We start from the raw sequence: 22,561 nt of genomic DNA, 5'->3' as shown, positions 1-22,561 counted from the left end.
GTGATCTTTTCTCAGGCTAGCAATATGTGGTGTGATGCTGAGCAGTGTCAGAGCTCTATCAGCTATGTGATTGTGTACTCTGCGGTATACTACATTGCTATAGTAGATTAGGTGCACCAATGGCATTTTTCATTTGTATTTTCAATTTATAATGGGCTTATTGGGACATAACTCCATAGTAAGGAGACAAAGATCTGGTTTTCTAGCTGTTTTTGAAATAAGACCCAGTATACGATGTGGAAAAAAAACATTAGTACCCAGGTGCAATTCAGAACAAGCTCATATTCTTATCATTTTGGAGGACAATCAAAGGATTTATAAATACAAAACAAGCTGAGTCCACAGTAATAGTCAAAATGTGGATGAAACACCCTTCTTCAGACAGAAATGTCAGCTAATAGCAAAGGAAGGATGAAATTAAAAAAAATATTACAATTCTTGTTGAATAACTGGTTCATAGAATCATCAATGGATGTTAAAGCCAATGAACTGGCTGGGAATGGTGGTATACATGTAATCCTACAATTTGGGTGGTGGAGGTCAGAGTATTGAGGTCAGGGTAGGCAAAAAATTAGCAAGACCCCATCGCAACCCATAAAAAAGCTGAGTATGGTGGAGGGCATATGACATCTCAACTAAGAGAAAGGCATACAAAGGAGATACATTGTCTGGGCCGATCTGGGCAAAAACTCAAGTTTCTATTTGAAAAAATTATTAGGGGGCTGGGATGTAGCTCAGTAGCAAAGTGCTTGCCTAGCCAGTGCAATATCCTGGGTTCTATCCCCAGTACCAAAAAAGAAAACAACAAAAAAAGATTAAAGCATAAAGGGCCGTGTCAGTGTTGGCCTAACAAGAGCAAGGCCCCACATTCAAACCTTAGTACCACCAAAAAATAAAACTATTGTGCCAAGAGGATATTTGTGTGGTCTCACAGATGCCTTAACTATGAAGTAAAAAAGTACCTTATCATGAAAAGATAAAGTGGGTATCACTTCAATTAAATTTAACATCACAAACAAACTTTTTTTTCTGCCATTACTAAGGTCTTGAACTCAGGGTCTGGGCACTGTCCTTTAGTTTGTTTGTTCAAGGCTAGCACTCTACCACTTGGACCACATTTTTACTTCCAACTTGATGGTTAATTGGAGATTAACTCATGGAGTTTCCTGCCTGGGCTGGCTTCTAATTGCAATCCTGATTAGCTAGGATTACAAGTGTGAGCTGTCAGTGTCCACCAGCAGTATTAATTTAAATCTAATCATAAAAGAGAGAAATCCAGGGTGTGGAACATTTTATAAGCCAAGTAGTTTGCAGACTAAAAATGTTAGTTTCAGAAAAAAAACAATTGCTCTAGAGAAAAGAACAAAAGAAAGTAGACTTTACTTAAGGCACAAATCTTAAGTTTACAATAAGAATGAAAACAAAAATACAAATATAAGGTATTTTGGAAGAAAGGATCATATATTAGGTATTATTGAAGCCATGTGAAGTTTTTTGCATGTGATAATCATTTGGTAGTTATGCAATTGTTTTTTAGGAAATATAGAGTGATATATTTAGAGACGAAGCACCATGATGACTCAGATTTCATTTCAAAAGGATTGGCAAAAAACCCCAAAAGGTATTAGAAGGGAAAAAGATTAGAGAGAGGTGACAAACACGGTGAATTAGGCAGAGAGATGAATGTTACTGACGTTTAGTATACTATGTTCCCAAACCTTCTCTAGTTCTAAAATTTTTCAAAACACAGCCAATTAATGCTTATAAGGTAATTTATGTGTTGCTAATATACTACAGTTGATTTTTTTAGATGTGCTAAATAATAAGTTATTTAATAAGGCCCTCTATGAAATTCTTTCTCATCAAGGCTAACAAAGCTAACGGTGAACATTGTCTCTGGTTGATGTCAGTAGCCTTCCTTCTATCTTTGTCTTTGTTTCATGTAAGTCAAGAATTGTATTTGATGTACCTATGAATCAGAAAAACACAGAAATCAGTCCCCTTATCACAAACAATTTAACATTAAAAACCTGTAATCTTCTCGTTTTAAAATAATTTATTTTATAGGTTTGTTTTAATTTCATGTCTCAAAGCATACATTATTTAACCAAGAGGTGCTGGACAGATTGTAAAAAGGGAGAAAACATTTAGGATAAGAAACCGGCTCCATTCCATTAGAATTTGATCCTACCTTGTAAAGTCTTGCTAGGATAAATTTCTATCATACTTCTTTGTGCTTACAAAAAACATTAACTTCAGAATTTCCAATATTGTAAATAAAATTTTTTTACAATTAAGTATGCATTCAATTGACACACAAAGCAACCAAATAAATTGTCATCAACATTAGCATAATGTGTATTTCTTGTCACTGCACTAACATTAAAGTAAATTTTGAACCACAAAAACATTGTGACTAACATTAAAAAGGCAAGCTGTAAGATACTGAAAGCTTATAAAGGACAAATTGCACGTGGTTAAGATGGGACATCATTTGACAAAGGCTGGTGTTGTGCATATGGCTGCTTTTTCTTATAAGAAGGCCACCGGCAAACAGGGCAACAGTGTCGGCCCCCAGCCAACCACATCACAATGCAATTCTGATGGAACACATGACCACAAGGCAATCCCATTAGCAAGCATCCATTTTCAAAATTCTCTAGGCAAACAACACATTCAGTACAGTGCAACATATCAGCAGGCCAAGTTAACCAATCAGGTTCCATATCTTCATTAGTGTTACAGGATCCATATAACCTCCCCTTCCTTTCATATGGGCTGGTCTGACAATATTTATTGGCACACGAACAAGCCTTAGCATCACAGTGACTTGCTCTTCCTGGAGGATTGTGAGCTATGCTTTGTTTATCTTCAAATACTTCCTTCTCACTGCTAACAGTGTCTGTGTTCTCACTGTCTGAGTCATTTTCAGTGTCTTGAGAACCTTCTGACATTTCCTCTTCAGATTGGACTCCAAGACATTTAAATCGCCACATTGGTAAATTTTTTATGTAATCAGTTGGTATCAGAGGGTGAAGCCAAAGATCAGGGAAAGCTAACCGCTCCAAGAATAAGTCAGGGTCTTCATCCCAATCAGATTCTACAGGAAAGTTTTGAAAAGAAGCAATGGGGTGGAAGAGGTAGCTGGTGTACCAGTCCCACAGACTTGATAACCACTCTAAGTTATTGACATTGACTTCATCATTGTTGCTTCGCCGTCTCTTCTTTTCAAAGTAATCAATTAGTAAACCATGTCCAAGATATGTACTGAGAAACAGGGCTGGGTGTGAAGAGTAAAACATCCAGTCTGCCCTTACCCATGAAGCCAATGTGGTTGTATTGGAGTATCTCAACAATTTTAAGCTATATTCATAAAAGCTATCTAAATAAGGGAGCTGTAAAAATCCCAATACAGGTAACCAGGAAATAATTAACAGAGAATTGTATGTCCCTAAAGTGCTTATGAGAACCACAAATCGCTTGATGGTAGCTCCCTGTGTAATAAATAAGTCCATCCAAGCCATAAGATTAACTAGAACCAAACTCAAAACAAACAGATCATTTACTTCAGGTTGTAATGAGCGCAAAAATGAATCCATAGCCTGAAGGGATATAAATTCGCCTGTGTGGTTTCCATATCTGTAGATTCCTTCAGGAGTTCTAAGTATGTAAGATGGCATATTAAACACACCAATATCTGTCATATAACTCTTGTTGTCCCAGTTTTCCACATTAACAAATATAAATTCAACTCTTCCAGTAAATTTTATGCTTAGTGCAGAGAAGAAGGCTGGTGGTTGGTCAAGGTTTGCAAACAGGTATATTTTTACCCAATACTGATCACTTTTATTCCATTCTTCTTTCAAATGTTTAGCATTATAAATGGTTTTGATTCGAGAAGCTGCATGGGCAGTTATCCACTTAAATATATGCTCTACTTCAATCTTTCGTCCACTATATTCTTTAAGCATGACTTTCCCTTTAGATGTACTTGTTTGTGGAACAGACATAATGAGAGTGGATCTAACCCAGCCTCTTCTCTTGCAGTACCTGTAAGAGAGGAGAGTAAACTATGAATAAACAACTGGCTGTTGCATAATGTATCTTCTCCCAATAAGTTTTTTTAGGACCTGACTCTCTCTCCAGATCAAATTGCCCTCAGATAATCAATAAGAGGGCCCAATACAAGGAAGTTGTGCAAGAAGAAAATCAAGCTTTTTTTTATAGTTTAGGTTTGTAGTTGAAAAAAATTTTTGAAGAATATCTAGAAGCCTTTGAGTCAAGGGTATCAGTAAATACTTAAGCATCTTTTGTATCTATGTATCAATGCCTTCAGTGCTGCTAAGATCTAAAAGACAACAGGCAAATAAAACCTGATCAAGAGGAGGTTAAATCCTCTTAAAGATAACTGGTATAAGCCAATTAAATATCCTCTTAAAGAGACTGAAACCCCTGTAATCCTAGCTACTCAGCCTCCTGGCTGAGATCTGAAAATCACAGTTAGAAGCCAACCCCAGCAGGAATGCCTATGAGACTCTATCTCCAACTGACTACCAAAAAAGTGGAGCTGTAAAGTGGTAGAATGCTAACCTTGAACAAAGAAGCCCAGAAACACACTAGGCCCTGAGTTCAAGCCCCAGAACCAGCACAAAACCAAAACCAAAATCAAAACAAATGAGACAAAACAGAAATAGTAAAACAGTATATATTTCATTGTTAAATAATGTATATGAAGTTCAACAGCACTGGAGTTTGAGCTGGTGATTTCATGAATGATCTAGGTCTTAAAGGCTGATTAGAATTCAGATGAGCAGGGAAAAGAGAAGGAAATAAATGATCCTAGATGCCAAGTCCTTGATTTGGTGCAAACTCTTGAGAGTGGGAGTCAAGCCTTACCATTTATTAACCTGGCCACCTTATAATCCCTGATATTCACAGGCACAATTGCAAAGTAATTTGTGCAAAAGATAACTCACAAGCCGGGCACTGGTGGCTCATGCCTGTAATCCTAGCTACTCAGGAGGCTGAGATCTGAGGATCACAGTTCAAAGCCAGCCTGGGCAGGAAAGACTATGAGATCTTATCTCCAATAAACCATAGAAAACTGGAAGTGGCTCTGTGGCTCAAGTGGTAGAGTGCTATCCTTGAGCTGAAGAACTGAGGGACAGCTCCCAGGCCCAGAGTTCAAGCCCCACAACCAACCAAAAAAAAAAAAAGATAACCCAGAAAAGAAGAACTGCAAGCCCTTCATTTGTTTCTTTATTCTCCTATTTCTTCACTGGAAACCATGAAGAAACAAAATGTGTTAAAAAAAAAAAGTATTTAGGATTAAGAGATTCAGTCCAAAAATGATCTCACTTACTAGCAACTATAGAATAATTCAAAATTAAGTTATTTGTTTAGACATTGAATAGGGTGATGACTGTTATTAATTTATGGCATTATCAAACTAGGTGATAAAAAATACTGAAAAAAAGTTAAGTCACTCTCATACTACCACAGATAGGTTATAAGTTTGAACATTTCCATTTCTTTTAAAACAATATTCTTCTCCAAGAACCTACTATGTCAATACATTTTGCTTATTATAGATTTGTAAATGCATACTAATGTTGGATTTCACTCAGAATAATAATGCAAAATTACGGATGTCATGCTTAGTGAAAATGCATTATATTTTTACCAAATAAACATATTATAACTCATATAATCAAAAAGGAAAGTTGTGATATATGTAGATGTGATTTTACAATGACTAATGACTAATTCTATATTAGGAATTTTGAAAATAACATGTTATATCTTAAAGTTAGTAATGACTCTGGAAAATGATCTCAGTGACTCAGAATGACAGACAGCTTAGCTTCTTGTTGATTTATTTCCAACAAGATAGACACCATTGAAATCAATACTGTTTCAACTAAAATGGTTTGAAAGCATATATTCCTTAAAAATAAGTTATCTTCACTGAATATATGTGATAATGTCACAATAAGCCCCTCGTATGATTAATATATGTTAATAAAAAAGAAAGTATCTTCTATCCTTAACACTTTGTCAATACAAAATAACTAAGATTAGTTCTATTTTTGACCCTTGCTGAAAAAAGCAGTAAGTCAGATTCATATACATCTTAAATTCTAAACAGCTTTAATGTTTTAATTGAGTATGATACCTGTGATGACACATTTCTACTCTGGGTCATTTTTTTTTTTTGTCCTCCTAAAACCACTTTGGCTCCTGATTTGTGTCAAAATTCTAATCATATTTTTTTTTGGATCCGGTCGTGGGGCCTGTACTCTGGGCCTGGGCGCTGTCCCTCAACTCTTCAGCTCAAGGCTCGTGCTCTACCACTTGAGCCACAGTGCCACTTCTGGCTTTTTTCTTTTTGCTTATGTGGTGCTGAGGAATCGAACCCAGGGCCTCATGCATGCAAGGCAAGCGCTCTACCACTGAGCTACCTTCTCAGCCCCTCTAATCATATTCTTTATGAGAGAAAAACTTGCTTTGTAAAACAGACAAAATTTTAGTGCATTTGTTTCTTCATGTAAGGAAAACAAGTATTTTTTTTTTAGTTCAGAGTTAAATGGTATTTTTGTTGTTTCTTTTGGTCATGGGACTTGAACTCTGGCCTGGGTGCTGTCCCTCAGCTCTTCAGCTCAAGGACAGCACTCTACCACTTGAGCCACAGCACCACTTCTGGTTTTCTGGTGGTTTACTGGGAGACAAGAGTATAATGGACTTTCCTGCCAGGGCTGGCTTTGAACCACAATCCTCAGGTCTCAGCCTCCTGAATAGCTAGGATTACAGGCATGAGCCATTGGTGCCTGGCTGTTAAGTGCTATTTTTTTTTTTTTGTCGGTCATGGGGCTTGAACTCTGGGCTTGGGTGCTGTCTCTGCACTCTTCAGCTCAAGGTGAGCGTTCTAGTGCTTGAGCCACTGAGCCACAGAGCCACTTTCGGTTTTCTAGTGGTTTATTGGAGATAAGAGTCTCACGAGGGGCTGGGAAGATGGCTCAGTGGTAGAGCGCTTGCCTTGCATGCCTGAGGCCCTGGGTTCGATTCCTCAGCACCACATAAGCAAAATGAAAAAAGCCGGAAGTGACGCTGTGGCTCAAGTGGTAGAGCATTAGCCTTGAGCTGAAGAGCTGAGGGACAGCGCCCAGGCCCAGAGTTCAGGCCCCACAACCGGACCCAAAAAACAACAACAACAACAAAAAAGAGTCTCATGAACTTTCCTGCCCGAGCTGGCTTTGAACCATGATCCTCAGATCTCAGCCTCCTGAGTAGCTAGGATTACAGGCATGAGCCACTGGCACCTGGCTCTAAATGGTATTTTTAAGGTCTGTCATTCTACACTGAATTTTACTCTATCCAATAAAGGAAAATTTCACTTGGGATCATAATATCTTTCAAAGTATAGCCTATTTTCTAGAGTTGGAAAAAAATTCTAATCCTAATACGAGGCTACTAATACGTATTATCTAAATACTTGTCTAACAATATGCAGAACAACACACAATACGTACATATATGCATATATATATTAATTTTAAAACTAAAATATGAAAACTAAATGTTCATATTACTTTTAATAATGTTGTAATACCTTAAAAGCATTTATCAAAGAAAGAAGAGAAGCAAAATAAAGCCAATGAAGTTACAGTAAAGGTTTAGCAGATTTTCTATACACAAATGAATTGTCCATTGTGGCCAATACATAAGATGGACAGAAAGGGAAGACATTAGGATTTTGACATATATATCTTATGTCCCCTCTGCATGAAACAAAGCATGCTATGCATGGTAGTCTTTATTAACTTGGTGGCACAAGAAATAGAAATACATTTCAAAAAAGAAATCGAATATAGAAGGAATGTAATATAGAAGAAATGTAAATAATGAAATGATAACTAAACCAAACCAAATTCTTGCCTAAGAGAATGCAAAGATAGAAGAAAAATAAAATATTGAAGTGCAGAAAGAGAAAGGACACATAAAGAGAAAGGATGAGTCTGAGCTTGAACACTAGGTTTTAAGAAAAATGACCTACCTACAGATAGTTTTAGAGTAGACAGAAGTCAACATAATTATAGAGGGTGGAAGTCTAAAAAGATTTTAATCAGCACACTGATACAATGTACAGCTATTTGTAAGAGAACACTGAGACAAAAAAGACCAAAGACACTCTTAAAAGACATCCCCAAAAGAAAGGAGAGCAAGAGGGAGGGAGAAAGAGAGTGAGAAAGAGTACAGTTCTAAGAGAGATCTGGGTAAACTGTGCTAAACCGTGCTAATGAGCTACATTAAATAAGAAAGATTCTGGTCAGTACTCAAAATTCTAAGAATTGCCTAATCCACTTACCTGGGATCACTGGAACAGTTAAAAGTGCCTGTACGTATTCCAAATCTTGACACCTTTTTTACCATTTTCTCCCAGTGAACTTTACCCACCAAAGGACTTCTGTCGTTTGCTATGACCTATTCCCCCAAAAAAGAAAAAAACTCAGTTTAATTACCTAACACAGTAAAACCAATCACTTATATCCAGTCTAATTTCACATTTTTTGACAGTTATTGTTCCCAGTTCTTGTTTATTGTAGTACTCAGATTATCATTGCAATTCCTATAAAAGAAGCACTAGAAAAGTCTTAAAACACTGGAAGTTACAGAGAACAGAGTTAAAATCATAGTAAAGAAGCTAACCATGATTTCCACCATGTGGCTTATTCTCTACAATTAAGGTACATAGGAAGAAAATGGCCCAGAAGTAATTTCTTGCTCTGAAAAATTTCAAATCCAGATAAAGCTTGTAAAAAATTACATGTGGATTCAAGAAATTCAAATTTCACTTAAAAAAATTATATCAAAGAAATTTATTTGCATGTACATAAACAGACTTTTTTTAATGTTTCAGGAAAAATTCCCACAGGTTTTATCACACATTTTTTTTTCAAAAAATGAAAACAGAAAATCCAAACTAGTTACAGAACTGCCATACATACAATCAAATTTTATTCCTTTTTAGAAAAGACCCTCCCCACTACTCCTGATGTATATTTTAAACGCAGAATTTAAAGCTCACCATCAAATTTCACTTTTGTTTGTTTTTTTGAGTCCGGTCATGGGGCCTGAACTCTGGGCCTGGGCGCTGTCCCTCAGCTCTTCAGCTCAAGGCTAGCGCTCTACCACTTGAGCCACAGTGCCACTTCCGGCTTTTTTCTTTTTGCTTATGTGGTGCTGAGGATTTGACCCCGGGGCTTTGGCATGCAAGGCATGCGCTCTACCACTGAGCCACCTTCCCAGCCCTCAAATTTCACTTTTTTAAAGCATAATTATGAAGCCAATAGTTGGTGATGTGTTTTCTATTAAACTATGCTTTAACTGAAACAATACTATTATTTATCTATGGCATTTTTTCCTTAATGACAATGTAAAACTCTAACAAGATTTTTTAAACTACCAATTTTTTTCTTGTAACTTTGATTTGACTTTCAAATATAATTGGTACAGAAAAAACATTTTTCAAGAAAAAGTTCTAATTTAACCTTTAAATTATATAACAACTTTTTTTCCCCTAGTCCTGGGGCTTGAACTCAGGGCTTTGGAGCGGTCCCTGAGCCTCTTTGTGCTCTAGGCTAGTGCTCTACCATTTATTTGAGCCACAGAGCCATTTCTGGCTTTTTCTGGGTAGTTTATTGGAGATAAAAATCTCATGGATTTTCCTGGGCTGGCTTTGAACTGAGATCCTCAGATTGCAGACTCCTGAGTAGCTAGGATTACAGGTGTGGGCCACTGGCACCTGGCAAAAAGTTCTCTTATTTATCATTGTCAGTCTCTCTAATAGTTTATATCTCTTCCATTTATTTCCTAATTTTCCTGTGAGAATCAAGATTGAATTCAATGAAGACACAAGTAAAAACAAAAAACAGAGACACAAAAATAACTAAGTGGAATTTAAAAACTAAAATTGAAAAATAAAAACCCAATACAAAAAATAACTAAGAATTTAAAGGAACCCTAGAAATGAAAGCATCTGATTTATTTAAGTTCAGGGGATAGGCCAAACTTACTTATAAGTGCTATTACTATTCAACTTAAAGTTACAATATTCTAAAACCTCTAATCTTTCTGGTAGGAAGGATCATTTTCACGTTTATAAAACCATACACTGCAGGTCCTACAGAAGAGGTGGTGCAGCTACCCTACCTGTAGTCACTTGAACAAATGAAGTCTAAAAAACATCAGAGGGCAGTAGAGCGTGGAGCTACCCATTCATGACAAATGACTAAGTTCACTTTATGTGCCATTGGATTACTGACCAATAACTCCCCTGATATGTCATCCTCATACTTATAGTGACATACATGTATACGTGGCATCTTATCTATGATGCTTAATAAATACTCACATGCAAATTAAGAGCATTAAGCAAATGGTTATGATATTTTTTAAGTCACAGTGCTTGAACTCGGGGCCTGGGTTCTGTCCTTGAATTCTACACCCCCCCCCGCCCCGCCCCCCGCAAGGCTGGCATTCTACCATTTTGAGCCACAGTTTCACCCAATTAATTGAGGTAAGAGTCTCATGGACTTTCCTGCCTGGGTTGGCTTTGAACCATGATCTTAAAACCTCAGACTCCTGAGTAGCTAGGATTACAGGCATGAGCCACTGGTGCCCAGTTTGATACTGCTTTCTTAACAAAAATAAATGAGGGAGATATGAGTTCATATTTGAGTATACTGATGGCCAAGATAAGCAGAAAGATGGAAGTTTAGACATTGTTGTAAATGAAAGTTTTTTGAGAATATTCATATAGGTCACATTACTCCAGCTTTCACCTTTTTCCTTGGTTCAAAAGTCACAAGATAAGCGTTTCTTTTCTTTTTTTGCTGTAACTTAAGAGTCACTATAATAGTTCTCTTGGCCATAAAACCAGAGATACCTTGAACCTAATTTTCAGATTCTTCAGGAGATTAAGAACTCTTTGTAATTATACCACATATTTCCTGTTCTTTCCCTTTGATTTATTTTTATTTTTAAGAACTTATTTTTCAGCTGGTCGCTGGTGGTTCATGCCTGAAACTCTTTAATTCTAGCTATTTGGGAGGCTAAGATCTGAAGATCCTAGTTTGAAGCCAGCCTGGGCAGGTAAAGTCCATGAGATTCTTATCTCCAGCTACCAAAATGTTGAAAATGGAGCTGTGGCTCAAGTGATAGAGCACGTTTTGAGCACAAAAGCTCAAGGACAGTGCCCATGCCCTGATTCAAGCACCAGGAATGGCTAAAAAATAACAAAAAACAAAAAATAAAAGCAACTTCTCAGACATTTTCCTATTTCTTGATTATGGCTGCCAATAAGCCAAACATTTCAAGTATATGTTTATAACAACAATGCTTCAATGATTTAAGAGACCTCCTCTGTCAATACATACATGGCTCTATGCCTGGGCATCTCAGAAAAATCCTTTTCAGAACACAAATTCCAATGTTAGAAACAGGAGAAGAAATGAGAAGATTGTTCCCAGGTATTTACTACTTCCAGCAGAGATAGCAGAGAATAGAGTTGTGAACATTGCTGAAGCAGATATATATGACAATAATCAACCCCAGGGCCTATTTCCTCAGCAATCTGTTCTGGCATCTGCTTTTGAAGGGCTTAAGAATCCCCGACTGAGAGAGTGGCACAAAAATGAAAAATCATCTAGGTATGGCAGGAAAGCATTTTAAATGACCATATAGCTTTATTTATGTAATTAGAAATTGTTTTGTCTGCCAGGCATGGTATTTCATGCCTTTAATTCCAGCTACTAGGGAGGAAGATGACGGCTTGAAGATAGCTTGGGCAAAAAATTAGCAAGACCCCATCTCAACCAGTAGCTGGTCATGGTGGCATATGCCTGTCATACTAGCTACATAATAAACAAATAGAAGGAGAGAAGTACAGGCTAAACTGGGCAAAAATATCATGAAACGGCCAAATATATCATTCACAATAATTAACGCAAAAAGTCCAAGATGGCATAGCTGAAGTGGTAGAGTAACTACTTAGGAAGTGTGAGGCCCTGAGTCAAGCCTTACAGTTACATTTTCAACAGATTTAAAATGCATTAAATTTAATGGAGGCTAAATTAAATGTCCACTATAAAAAAAAGTCAGTATTTTCACAAAATAGCTCATCTCACTGAGTTACATGGAAGACATAAAATATTCTAATTTCTCCTGTGGCACACCAATAGGAATACTTGATTTATAGCTTATATTCTGTACATTTTTCTTTTTCTTTTTTTTTGTCGGCCATGAGGCTTGAACTCTGGGCCTGGGTGCTGTCCCTCAGCTCTTCAGCTCAAGGCTAGTGCTCTACCACTTGAGCCACAGTGCCGCTTCTGGTTTTCTGGTGGTTTATTGGAGATAAGAATCTCATGGTCTTTCCTGCCCAGGCTGGCTTTGAACTACAACCCTCAGATCTCAGCCTTCTGAGTAGCTAGGATTACAGGCGCCTAGCAAGTACACATTTTTCTGAGTGGCATTTATACTGCTGGTCTCATTATGAAGGGAGAGCAGCTCAGGAAGGAGGCTGCATTCTCTGTGGGTACAAAAGTACAGAGCCTAGAAGAGTCTTGGCAACACAGGCTAGAAGTGCCCTTCCCAAAGTATCTGCCTTTATAAATGCCATCCCTCCATTTGTTCATTATTGTATTCTATAGCTAATATAGCACCTAGTTCATAGAGGTGCTTATATTTATATTTAATTACAGCATTTCTCTTTTTTATGTCTTTGTAATTCTTTCTTCTACTTTCACTTATATAGAACACCTAAAGGAAACTAACTTTTGTACTTTTAATATGAAAATCCCTTTCCCAGCAACCAGTCACTCAGAAAGCTTTTGGCACAAACATTAGTATAAATAGTACCTGACTATATAACTGAATGTGCATTAATGCTCCTTTTTGTTTTATTTTTGGCAGTATTGTTTTGAACTTAGGGCCTTAAGTTTGCTAGGTAAGCAACTCTACCAACTAAATTCATACTTTTTTTTTTTTTTTTTTGCCAGTCCTGGGGCTTTAACTTAAGCCTGAGCACTGTCCCTAATGCTTCTTTTTGCTAAAGGATAGCACTCTATCACTTGAACCACAGTACCACTTGTGGCTTTTTCTGTTTATGTGGTGCTGAGGAATCGAACCCAGGGCTTTGTGCACGCTAGGCAAGCATTCTACCACTACGCCACATTCCCAGCCCTGAATTCATACTTTTTTTTCTGCCAACGATATTAATAGTATCATTCTTGGGCTATTCAAAATTATTAACACAGGCAGATACCTTTTAGGCAGCCAATGAGAAGCTGTACCAAATGCTTTTGTGGGCCTTATGTAGCTCTTGGACATATAAAGATAGCCAATTTAGTGCATTTAAAAATACACTTTTGCTATATGCTAGTGGCTCAGGCCTGTAGTTAGGAGCTACTTAGGAGACTGAATGGTTCTAAGTCAGCCCCAGTAGACAAATCTGTGAGACTCTTATCTCAATTCATCAGCACAAAAGCTGGAAGTGGAAGTGTAGCTCACACCTGTACTCCTAGCTACTCAAGAGGCTAAAATCTGAGGACAGAGATTTGAAGCCAGTCTAGGCAGAAAAGGCTGTGAGAGTCTATCTCTAATTAACTATCTAAAAGTAGAAAGTAGAGTTGTGGCTCAAGTGGTAGACAGCTAGCCTTGGGGGAAAAAAAGAAAAAAAAAAGCCAGGCAAGTTGGATGCCAATGGTTCATACCTGTAATCCTAGCTATTCAGGAGGCTGAGATCTGAGCATCTCGGTTTAAATCCAGCCCAGGCAAGAAAGTTCATGAGACTCTTATCTTCAATTAACCACCAAAAGCCAGAAGCAGAGCTGTGGTTCAAGTGGTAGATTGTTAGCCTTGAGCATAAAAGCTCAGGGACATCACCCAGGCCCCAAGTTCAAACCCAGGACCAGCAAAAAGAAATGAAAAAGCCAGGCAAACCACAAGTAGCAGTTCAAGCTCCATTTGCAGAACACACACAAAAATAAATTTTAAAAATACATGTTGGCCTATTTTTTGGAGGTGGATTTCACTGCTGATTGAACATCTGACATACCTCTTTTAATACTGCAAATCTCCACACACAAGATTGAATATTAAGTAATATAACCTCCTTAAACAATTGGAGTACCATACTATTTTTTGCATTTCACAATATTTCATTTAACCAAGGATCTATTAAAACTGTAGGCCTTGGGCTGGGAAGGTGGCTCAGTGGTAGAGCACTTGCCTTGCATGCCTGAGGCCCTGGGTTCCATTCCCCAGCACCACATAAGCAAAAAAGAAAAAAAGCCGGAAGTGGCACTGTGGCTCAAGTGGTAGAGCGCTAGCCTTGAGTTGAAGAGCTGAGGGACAGCACCCAGGCCCAGAGTTCAGGCCCCACGACTGGACCAAAAAAAATAAAAAAATAAAATAAATAAAATAAAACTGTAGGCTATTACAAAAATCATAAGAAGTTAGGATGAGTAATGATAAAAACAAAACTCAACAAAATTTAATTTTTTTTAATATTCCTTCTAATTGATAAGTAAACATAGTCTTTCACAACCACAATAGACAGGATAAAGTGGTTTGCTTCATGAGTAGCTGATAAATAAGAAAATAAAGTAGAATTGTTCTGAAAAAACTACTGTCTAGGAGCAAAAATATAAACAAACTTAAAGTCAGCCATTAGTGGTTTGTGCCAAACAGGAATTATATTAACATAATACTTCAGTAAACATTGACCAATGCACCTCAGTTCTTTAAGTCAGGTGGTGCTTTTCATCTCTACTTCCATTCCAGTGACTTTAAATTACTTATGATGTGGCACAGGCAAAAGGAACAAATATGGGGTTGGGAAGATAGCTCACTGGTAGAATGCTTGCCTTGAATGCATGAGGCCCTGGGTTCAATTCCTCAGCACCACATAAGCAGAAAAAGCCAGAGGTGGCACTGTGACTCAATTGAGAGAGTGTTAGCCTTGAACTGTAGAGCTGAGGGACAGTGCCCAGGCCCAGAGTTCAGGCGCCACAACCGGAAAAAAAAAAAAAAGAAAAAAGAAAAAATATATTTCTTTAAACTCTGACAAAAAAAAAATCGAAACAGAAATGTAAGAGGCAAACCCATAAGCTCCATAAATTATGCTAACTTTTCCATTTCAGAAGCCTTCCACCGTGCCATCTGCCTCTCTGACCAAGAGTCTTTAGAAAGAAAAGTAATCACCTTCTATTTGTGGTGTCAACAACACTGGGTAGGAAGAACCAATTAATCTAAAACTGGAAAAAAAAAAAAAACTAGCTAATTAAAGATCTGAGATCAGGTTAGGAACAAAGCAGGAAAACTCCATGTCAGAATCGTTATAACTTGGTATCTACAGTATTATGGTATGCCACATGTATTTCACCACTTTAAAAACTAAAATTAGTTCGGTTCACTTCACACTGTACAAATATAGAGAAGCATAAAGAGTTTGACAACCTGAAGAGGACAGAAATGATCAGAATTTGTCTTTCAGAGAAGTGTTACTATGAAAACACTTCTTCTATACTTAAAAAAAAATAAGGGAGCAAAGAAAATAGCTTCTTTTGAAATAAGCAGGCCTCTATCATTTGTATCACTCCTCTAGTCCCCGAACTAGTTTTGTGCAAAGTTATATAAAAGACTGAATTCATATTATCTGAAGAATGACAACCAAAGAGAATATTTCTGTTCTATTTCTAGCAGGTAATTTCAATTTCAAATACAGCTTAGAAACAAATAATTATAGAGCTGAAACCAGTGTATCTGTACTGATTAGCTTAGCTGGTTAGTTCATAGTGCCAAGGACAGGATTTCAATCTCACTCTTCTTGGCTGTCCTGCCAAAGATTGTTCTGTCCAAACCAAACCAGCCATCTGACAAATGTAAGCCACTGGCCCCAAGGACCACAAGCCAAACCACGGTGATCACAGCAAACCTTGAATGTCACTAGAAAAATTAAAGTATATGTTCTATTGCATCATTTCTATACACAGAAAACCAATATATATTGTCTATTGTGGGTCTTAAACTCTGGGCCTGGGTGCTGTCCCTCAGCTTTTCAGCTCAAGGAGATCACTCTACTACTTAAGCCTCAGCGATACTTCTGGTTTTCTGGTGGCTAATTGGAGATAAGAGTCTCACAGACTTTCCTGCCCGGGCTGGCTTTGAACCGTGGATCCTCTCAGCCTCCTGAGTAGCTAGGGTTACAGGTGTGAGCCATCGGCACCTGGCTTGTTATTTTAATATGGTATATTCAATTGTTAATACCTCTGAGCCTTTAAAAAATATTTCCAGTCTTAGAGTCAGGTGCCTGTGGCTCATACCTGTAATCCTATATACTTAGGAGACTGAGGTCTAAGGATTATAGTTCAAAGTCAGCTTGGGCATGAAAGTCTTGTGACTCTTATCTCCAACTAACTACCAGAAAAAAAACAAAACTTGGAAGTGAAGCTATGGTTCAAGTGGTAGAGAGTGTGCTAGCCTTAAGCCAAAAAAAGCTCAAATGTACAGGCTGGCCCTGAGTTCAAGCCCTAGGGCTGACACTGAAGTGTATGTACATTGAGAGAAGCTATTATTTGTAATGTTAATACTTACAATTGCCTTTTAATCCTCACTTCATACAACTGTCACCTTTTAAGAGAATTTTTTGCTACTTTCTTTCCTTAGCCTGTTTTTCTTCTTAGCATTTTTTTACTACTGGTATTATATTAAATATTCATTTATGTGGGTATTTGCCTTTCTGACTGGAATGTGAACTGCCTAAGAAAGCAAGGACATAGTCTGGTGTGTATTCCTATTTATCTCCAGGGCTCAGAACCGGGAATAGCATATTTATACCTGTTGAATAAATGGATGCATTTTGTCACGTATTAATGAAGCTTAATCCATCAATATCGTTAACATGACATCAAAAGCTAGTTCGTTTGTAAACCAAGAGTATGTGGCTAACCTAGTGAACTACAATGTGTTACCTACAGACAGTATCCTATATATCAAAAGAATTTCCAGTTTTTTAAAACGGTTCTTTCAAGTTCCAGCAGTACTCAGCATCTCTACCATTTATTTGCATGGAATCAATTAAGTCAAGCAACAAGCATTTAGACTATACATGCAGAACTGTGGGACTGGCTACTCAATTCTATTGCAGTAATAAATATAAATTATAAATGCCAATAATCAGAGCTTATTAGTAGAAATAAATACCAGGAAAAAGAAAATAACTACTTACTTATAAGCTAAAGCTTTGAAGGAGCTACAGCTTCTTTTTCTTTAAGAGCAATGTCTATCTACTGGCTTGCTCTACCACTGAGCTTCATCCCTAGCCCCTATAGCTTATTTTTCAAAATCAATTACCTAATGCAGAAATAAAGTAGAATTTGAATGGATAATGTACATACTGCCCATTATCTGGAGTGTAAATCCAAATTCAATAGGAAGGCTATCTAAAGCAATCTCTAGAAGAATTCCCAAACCTTAACCTGTTAGCACACTACAGTATTATTCCATCCTCTTTAGATGCATATTTATTTTAGGTCATATGCAATGGAAAGTCTATTTACAATCACACTGAATTTTGTGATAGGACTAGCTATACAGCTAAGGTCTCAGAACTCAGCCTTTATTCTCAGAAAGAAATATAAAGTTACTTTTCTACATCCTAAATCAGATTTTATTGACTGCAGAATGAAATAACAAATACATCCAGCAAGAAATCAGGAGACTTAGGATTTGATTCTGGTTCAATACATCAATTAGTTCTATGACCATGGACAAACTATTTCATCTCTTAAAGCCTCAGAAAGGGATAGTCTGATAAAACCTCCAAGCTTCAGCCATTTTATACAGTACATTATTAATTTTAACCAAATTCATGCTGTAATTTAATTGACCTTACTTTAAATGGATACGTATTTTATAATTTGAGTTTTGTTCTAAGTAGTATTTAAGAAATTATAAGTTCAATGTAGTCTAGATTATTTTAATTTACAAAACATTAACGATATGTCCATTCATTTAAACCATACTTTGAGAAGTTTTTTGTAATACACTAATTAGATCTCACCATTCAACATATGTTTTATTGTTGTTTGGATCAATCAATCGATTGGTCTGTGGGTCGGTCGGTCTGTCTGTCTTTAGCAGTCTTGGAGTTTGAACTCAAGGCTTATGCTTGTCAGGCAGGTGCTCTTACCATTGAGCCATGCACCCAGTCCTGATTGTTTTCAGCACACAGTCTTGTTTCCACCTGGTACATGCCTGGGCCACTTTGATCTGCCTACTTTAGGCTTCTTTTGTTGCTGGAATTACAGGTACCTACAATTATATGAAGCTGCATCTTTGCTGAGATGGAGTCTCATGGACTTTTCTGCTTGGGCTAAAACAAATCCTCCCACTCAGCCTCTCTGTAGCTGGGAAGACAAGCATCTACCATTGTACCACACTATGGGTTGAGATGGGGTTTCATAAACTGCCCAAACTGGCCTCAAATCACAGTCCTTCATTCTCAGTCGCCTAAATAGCTGTTTATATTTGTTTGTTTGTTTTTAATTCTGGTCTTGGGAATTGAACTCAGGGTCTGAGTTCTGTCCCTAAGTATTTTTGCTCAAGGCTAGTACTCTACTACCTGAGCCACAGCTCCACTCCAGCTTTTTTTGGTAAATTTCCTTTAAATTGTTGTCATAAAGGTGATGTGCAGAAGGGTTACAAGCTATAAGTCAGGTAAAGAGAATAAGTACATTTCTTTTTTGGACAATGCCACCCACTATTTAGTTTTTTTGAGATAGATAGGGTCCTGCTATATATATAGTCCAGGTTAGCCTTAAACTCATAAAGCTTCTGCATCAGCCTTCCATTTAATGGGATTAAATCACACTTATAGCTCTAGGTACTGATGGGCTGAGATTGGGAGGATAGTAGTTTGAGGCCAACCAGGGCAAAAAAGTCTGAGAAACCCCTTCTCAATGCAAAGCCAAACATGGTGAAGCATACTTGTCACTCTTGCTACAACAGAAAGCCTAACACAAGCAGATTGAGCCCAGGCAGGAAGTAAGACCCTATCTCAAAAAATAACCATCAGAGCTGAGATGTGGTTCAGTGTAAGGGCACCTATCTAGCAAAGAAAGGACCCAGAGTGGACCCAGAGTTCAGGTCCACAGTTCCAACCCCAGTACTGTCCCCAAAATCAAGGGCCACCTCAAAATCAAACAAACAAAAACTAGGGTTTAAAATATCCTGTCATAAGCACAGTAATGAATATTCCCAGTCACTATCCACAATAATTCCTCCTTTATAGCCCTAAACGGCTATTTCCCTAATATAGGATTATTTTACCTCTATTTAAGGGTTCTTCATCTATATGCAAAGAAAGATCTGAGCTGGTAAACTCAAAATTAGAGTTAACAAAAACTGAAACAGTGCATGTCACTAAATTTAAAGAGTGCATATGGTGTTTCTCACTTTAAGAAAACAACACAGCAGCCTCTCCTTGAGAACTGAGTTTTACTTACGAAACACAAGTAAACAGTAGTGTCACCAACTGACACACATTATTTTAGTAAAAAATAATAGCTCTTTCAAAGTTCTGAAGAATTATCATTGCTTCTGATACCTGAACAAGCCAGATGCCATCTTTTGTATCTTCTACAAGCTCATAGAAGTGCATTTCACCACTGAAATTGGTGCTAGAAACAGATTCAGATGCCTCCTCTTCTTTGAGAGCAGAATAGAGCTCACCTTCCATCAAGTCACCTAAAACAAGACACACAAACATGTAAAATTTCAATGCCATGCTCTGAATGTCAATGATTAATTCCATTTCTACCATGTAGAATCATGTATTTGTCCTTTCCTTGTACTCTATGGGAATAAAAACAATAGAACCTAAACATATCCAATGAATCTGTAATAAGAACCTATTATATGGTAGACAAAAGTGAATAAAACAGAAGAAAATCCACTTTTTATATTTTCTAAATGGATCATTTCAAAATTCATTATAAAACAGAGTATGTATTTCAGATGGATCATTCAAAATTGGTTAGGAAATTATTCAATTCATACCAATCCAAAAATACACCACAGTAGTTTTATATATGACATGCCTGTTTCCTTCATTTTAAAACATAAGTTTATATACTCTGACTTAAAACGGGTTCACAGAATTTGCCATTAACTCCACTTAAAATAGCAACAGGGTTTATGTGACTTGGAGGTTAGAATAAACTCCACATCCATGCACTAATTTACAATATAAATTAGAGTTTGTATCATCAAATAAAACCAAATGCAAATATTAATGTCACATCAGTTTTTGCTTTAAATATTAAAAACAATGAATAACCAGTACTGTAGTGTTATAGCAGCAAAGCCATCCAAACAAACATTTCAGTTTTATAGTTAAATTGCCATATCAAGACTTATTTTCCTATAAAATGTGTGAAGTGACTGTATTTTTTGTGGGGTAGGTATGTTCTTCAGATTATGTGTGATCAACTTATGCATCAAACATGACAAGTATTTTTAGGCCCAAAGGAAGGCAATAATACATAACATAAATGTCAAAATAACAAAATGCATGTTATTTTACTGTGAAAATTTGACTTTGGCAGGTAGTCACTTCTCATTTCTAAGCCTAGTCAGTTTATTAGAGATCTTTTTCTTTAGATACTCCATTTCCTCACTGTGTGTGTGTGTGTGTTCCATTTCCTCACTCTCTGTGTGTGTGTGCCTATCATCAAACAAGGCGCAAGCATAATATGTGATCTTTTATTTCCTCTGAAGAAAAACTTATAAAAGCATAATATGTGATCTTTTATTTCCTCTGAAGAAAAACTTATCCCTTTGAGAGGGAAGTTTTCTTTCTTCTACACCAGCAGTGACATCAGAGTTTTATAAATATACAACTGTTAAACTGTTATGAAGTTTACGTTTTTATAAATCACACTATATGGCTAGAGGGCACTATGAAAAACTGTATAGTAAAAGACAAGATATACTTGTAACAAAATAGATAACCCTCAGTTTCAATGCTTCCTACAGCAATATCCTTCTTAGCTGTACTCCTCTCTCAGGAATTCTATTTAAAAAGATATACACTGTCCAACAGTTAAGAAAAACCAACATTTTTTAACCCAATGCCACCCAAATCCAGAGTTACTGAAAATACATTCTTTAAGATTTTAAATTCTCCCAGCACTATTTTAGTTCTAATCCTCAACCCATCAAGTGATGCAAAGTGCCTGTGATTCATGAAAAGAAGGAATTTACATTTAAGATACTAAAAAAATTAACACTGACAGAAACACAATAAACTCTAAACTGGACAGGCATTCAAACAAGAAAAATCACCTTATCTTACTAAATTAAAAATCTGATACACTTTGTCCATATTTAAACTCATAACATTTAAATGTTACGTTCCAATGTCTCTTTTATATTATCCCAATGTTTTCCTTTCCAGGTAGCCTGTTATTACCACGGTGACAAAAACCGCTATTCCAGGCTGCGTTTTTGGAGTCTTCCTTTTCCTAAATTTTGATGAATTCCAACTGACAAATGATACTTCCCAGTTTGATGACAATATCAAATTTGGGGGGGGGGATCAATTTAGTAAATAACGCTTAAAAAAACTAAATTTTTCAAGCCATCACTAAAAAAATAACCGTAAAAAGACATAATTTCAGCCCTCTTCCAAGCTGGGATTCCCATATTTTATTATAGAAAACCGGGACAAAGCAGTCTCGCTGAACCCGACCAGAACCCGGTTCGATGGGGCTGGGAAAGGATGACAGCCAGATAGATAGAGGCAGAGAGCCCCCCCCCAATCTCCAGGTGGAGGGGACCCCAACACTCACCTGACTTTTCCACCAGCTCCCGCACATCCTTCTTCTCGGGCAGCCCGGAGTAGCCCAGCCCCCGGCACTCCAGAATGGTCTTCAGCTTCTTAAAGCTAAGGGCCACTGGATCCACCAGCTGGGTGGCGAAGATGCCAGTCTCATACCACACAATGGCCTCAAAAAACCTGGCCAGGACGAACAGGACCAGAAAATAGAGGAGCAGGAAAAACAGCTTCAGCCACATCTTTCCCGGGTTAGTCTCCTCTCTGGCCCAAGAGTCCGGATCTGGGGAGGGGGGTGGGGGGGGACAGGCGGGTGGCGGCGAGGAGATCGAGGCAGGCTGGGCCCCGGAGAACACGCTTCCGCGTGCGGCGTTCACCGGGCCATCCCCGCGGGGGGGAGACGCGGGCGGGCTGGAGGGTGTCCGTGCGGTTGAAGGGGACGCCGAGGCGCGGAGCCTCGCGCCGGGCCTTCCAGTCAGGAGGCGAGAAGAAGACAAGAGAACCGCTCAAAATCCCCCATCCATTCGACAGCCGGGGAACAAGATGGGGGACGCTTTCCCCGGGAGGACCCCCGGGCTGGGCTCAAGGTGACGGGGTCGGCAATCCGGCGTCGGAGGGCGACCGAGCCAGGCTCGGGCTCGGCTCCGGGCGGCGCTGGGGGCCGGC

General features: G+C 37.9%; 1 protein-coding gene across 1 annotated transcript; it reads right to left on the bottom strand.

Moving 5' to 3' along the window:
- Nucleotides 1–2,033: 2,033 nt before the first annotated feature.
- Rnf103 (ring finger protein 103) lies at nt 2,034–22,536 on the bottom strand. Its single transcript, XM_013035518.1, has 4 exons — nt 21,912–22,536; nt 19,667–19,806; nt 8,366–8,481; nt 2,034–4,050 (listed from the first exon to the last, which is right to left on the bottom strand). The coding sequence occupies exons 1-4, from the start codon at nt 22,135–22,137 to the stop codon at nt 2,478–2,480; spliced, it is 2,055 nt and encodes a 684-aa protein (XP_012890972.1). The 5' UTR covers nt 22,138–22,536; the 3' UTR covers nt 2,034–2,477.
- Nucleotides 22,537–22,561: the final 25 nt, after the last annotated feature.

The sequence above is a fragment of the Dipodomys ordii genome, unplaced genomic scaffold (genome assembly GCF_000151885.1).
Source record: "Dipodomys ordii isolate 6190 unplaced genomic scaffold, Dord_2.0 Scaffold214, whole genome shotgun sequence".
Lineage (NCBI taxonomy): Eukaryota > Metazoa > Chordata > Mammalia > Rodentia > Heteromyidae > Dipodomys > Dipodomys ordii.
Note: the sequence above shows the minus strand (reverse complement) of the source record. Positions and strands in the feature narration are given on the sequence as shown.